Here is a 3462-nt window from a genome sequence, read left to right as displayed (position 1 = left end):
TGAGAGTAGCAAATGGGTAGATTTTTTCATGTTAATTAATGCACCAAAAAGGGATACATTCGTAGTAGCAACACTTTATTAATCCAGAAAACAACACAGAAATACCTCTTGGGGATTTGAACAATTCATTTATTTTGGATAAAAGGAAAAAAAAAAAAAAACCCCAAAACTTCATTTATTTTGGATCGGAGGAAGTATCTAGACAAAGTGCTCGATGAAAGCCTTAAGATCGGGGTCAGATTCAAATAACTGCAAGTGCCTTTCATCCAAGTCGACTTGTAGGCCAACACCAGTACGACAAACCGTATCGTGCAACCAAAACATATTTATATCTTTCAATCCAAAAAACATCAAGCATGGTTTTCCCGAACCAAAATCAGCATCTTGCATAGGAAACCTACATAAACTTGAACACGTAAATTTGTCAACGTCATCGTTGCCTCCCCATTCTGGTGCTTGAAAACTTTCATTATATAAGTTCGCCACGTGTGAGACTATCTCGTCTGGTGAAGCCTCGGAACATGAAGCAACAACTTTTGTCACTGCATCCCTGATCAATTTTACAAGATGTTGTAACTCCATTTGTGTCTCCCCGGGTATGAATTTCACTGGAACATCAATTGCCAAATTCCCCACGGATTTGTTTATTTCAGGTAAGTTAATTTTAGAGCGCAAGTTCAGCGGAAAGCCCATCATAGAAGGTCTCAAGTTCCCATTTATTGCTTCCGAAGCACGGATTAAAGCTCTCCATAACAGTGCTGAGATCATCTCAACTCTTGAAGGTTTAAAATCCAAAGCACCTGAATCAATGAAGCTTGCAAATTTCTCTTTGAGCCTCAATATAGCAGCCTCTTTGATAACAAACCTCTTGGAGAGAAATTTATCTTCTTTGCTTCCTTCTTGTGGAATAGGAGGCTTGAAGTACCTGTCAGGATCGAAATAAACAGGTCAAAAAGCTAACAGAGTAAATCTCGGACAATGATAAATCAGACAATAAAAGAGAAATATACCAAAAGAGAGATAAAAATTTAATGTAATTCACTTAATTGATCTACATCCACTAGCGAAGATGAGTAATCTACTATATAAAGGAGAGTACAAAATATCGAGGTTCACACAAGTGGCAGGGTAATACTCTTGTCACACAAATTTTTCCCGCTAAACAAAACCCTCTTAACTCCTTAAAGCTACATTGTGAATGCTACGGAGTAAGAAGTATCTGCACTTGCTTTAGGGGCCTGATAATTTAAGGCCTCAAAATTAATTCTATGATATATAAAAAATAAATTTTACATTAATTTTATCAGTAAATAGATATAGTAAATTATATTTATATTAATGTCAAGGTTTAATTTTTTTCATGTTCCGACACGACTTTACTTTCTGATACCCTTTTCCAAGTTAACTTCAAATACTATATTTTTCAAATATCATCAAACTTATATCCAATTTCCTACTTAATCACTTACTACCCTTAACTCATCTATTTTTCTGCACATAAACTAGATTTTTTCTAAGTCAAACAAGAAAGGAAAACTCAACTATAATAAGAAAATCAAGGCAGACACCTAAAACAGTACCTTGATAAGTCTCTTGTTGGGAAAATATCACCCGCATTGAAGCTTAAATAATTGTTGATCTTGTCGATAGGAGTCCCCAATCTACACGCATTAGCCCACTCAAACATACTGGACATGGTTGTGAAACCGTCCATTACAGGATGCGAGATACTAATTGCTACAGCCATGGCACCACATTCAAACTTCGTTATTTGGACCGTGAAAATTGGTGCTGTGAACAGATTGGTATCATCCACATCCTTGATGTCGTGTGGCCAGAGTTGGACCGTCAGTTCATGTCCATCACGTGCAACCTAGTAGAAAAGATTGAAAAAAATCATCACAAACCTTCCTTGTTTCCTTCTATTTCAATCTCTAGATTATTATATACTCTCTCCGTCCCAGTTCCTGTGATATAATCTGATTAGCCACGAAATTTAAGAAAGAAATGAAACTTTTGTAACTGGTCTGTGATAAGTCATAAACATTTGTGTGGTGTAAATCATTTTAATTAGGGTAAAAAAGAAAACTTTAAGTTAACTTATTTCTTAATATAAATTAGAAAAAAAAGTATATGACATAAATTGAGATAAAAAGAGTAATATTTCCTCCGTCCACTTTTAATTATTTACTGTACTAAAAATAGATGTTCACTTTTATTTATTCGCTTATTTCCTATTTTACCCTTATATATTAACTATAGTCATCTATAAATGCATTTTTCAAGACATTAAATTTATTACATTTAAAGGGTGATATGGTAAACTTTCCGTTCTATTTTTGACTCTTAACCATTAATAGGTAAGTAAAAGTGAACGGAGGAAGTAATATTTTAACTTCCATCTATAGAAAAGAAATATAACGAGATAGATTACTTGTTCGAGGAAATTGTCCAGCTTGCAATTGACTTTTGCTTTGGTATAAGGAACACCTTGATCAAGGCAAAGAACCGAACACCCGTCTTCAGCATACCTTCCAGCAGCTGGGTGAACACGTGTTAATATCTTAGAAAAAGATTGTTCGAGCCGCTCATCCATCTCAGCATCCTTGATAGAGTTGTTGTTGCAAGGAGGATAGAGAAGAACTAAAGGGACAAGTTCTTTGTTAGCTATTTGGTCAAAGAATGAAAGTTTGTAACATTGAAGGTGAGGAGGAGTTGGGGAAGATGGTTTTATGAGCTTTGTGGATAAGATCTCTACATGTATGCTATCCATTGATGAGATAAAATGGATTGAAGGAAAGAAAGGAAAGAACTGAACTAAGCTGAATGAACTGTTTGCTTAAATGGAGTGCCCATTATATATATATAATATTAATATATACACTATATTCTAGGGACACGGGCTCAAGCACAAGTTAGGTGTAAAGTTGAATTCTCCTAAACCAAAGAGCGAGACTAAGCGATCACTCGATAGATGTAAAGTAAATTACCATACTAAAAATACTTCTCTCATGTGCCAATGTTAGGTAGGTGTATATATATTTTTAAATAATTTTCCTAGGGTGTTAAAGTTTAGTTTATTTAAATGGTATTTTTAAGCAGCAATTAATATTTGATTAAATTTTTAAAATATGCTTCTAATTGTATTTGTATTAAAAGTACTTTTAAAAAAGTAATTTTGTACAAAAGCTATTTTTTTAGTTTTTAAAAAACTGCTTCTATTACTCTCCAAAATCACTTATTTTATCCCAAAAGCGTGACCAAACACCTCACTTTTTTAAAATAAATATTTATTGCAAAAATAAATATTTTCGGAGGAAAAATAAACTTCGCTAAATAGGTTATAAACCTCTTTTAAAAACACATAGTAAAAGTAAAAATTGATACTAATACATAAATAGCTTCCATTTGACAAATATTTTTTTTATATAAGAAATCTTTATTTTGACGCATAATGATTTT

The 3462-nt window shown here is 33.2% G+C and overlaps 1 protein-coding gene across 1 annotated transcript; it reads right to left on the bottom strand.

Moving 5' to 3' along the window:
• Positions 1-2912, bottom strand: LOC132618356 (acetyl-CoA-benzylalcohol acetyltransferase-like). Its single transcript, XM_060333417.1, has 3 exons — positions 2435-2912; positions 1581-1873; positions 1-925 (listed from the first exon to the last, which is right to left on the bottom strand). The coding sequence occupies exons 1-3, from the start codon at positions 2771-2773 to the stop codon at positions 199-201; spliced, it is 1359 nt and encodes a 452-aa protein (XP_060189400.1). The 5' UTR covers positions 2774-2912; the 3' UTR covers positions 1-198.
• Between the last annotated feature and the right edge of the window lie 550 nt (positions 2913-3462).

The sequence above is a fragment of the Lycium barbarum genome, chromosome 11 (assembly GCF_019175385.1).
Source record: "Lycium barbarum isolate Lr01 chromosome 11, ASM1917538v2, whole genome shotgun sequence".
Classification (NCBI taxonomy): Eukaryota; Viridiplantae; Streptophyta; class Magnoliopsida; order Solanales; family Solanaceae; genus Lycium; species Lycium barbarum.
The sequence above is the reverse complement of the archived record's forward strand: the minus strand, read 5'-3'. Positions and strand labels throughout refer to the sequence as shown.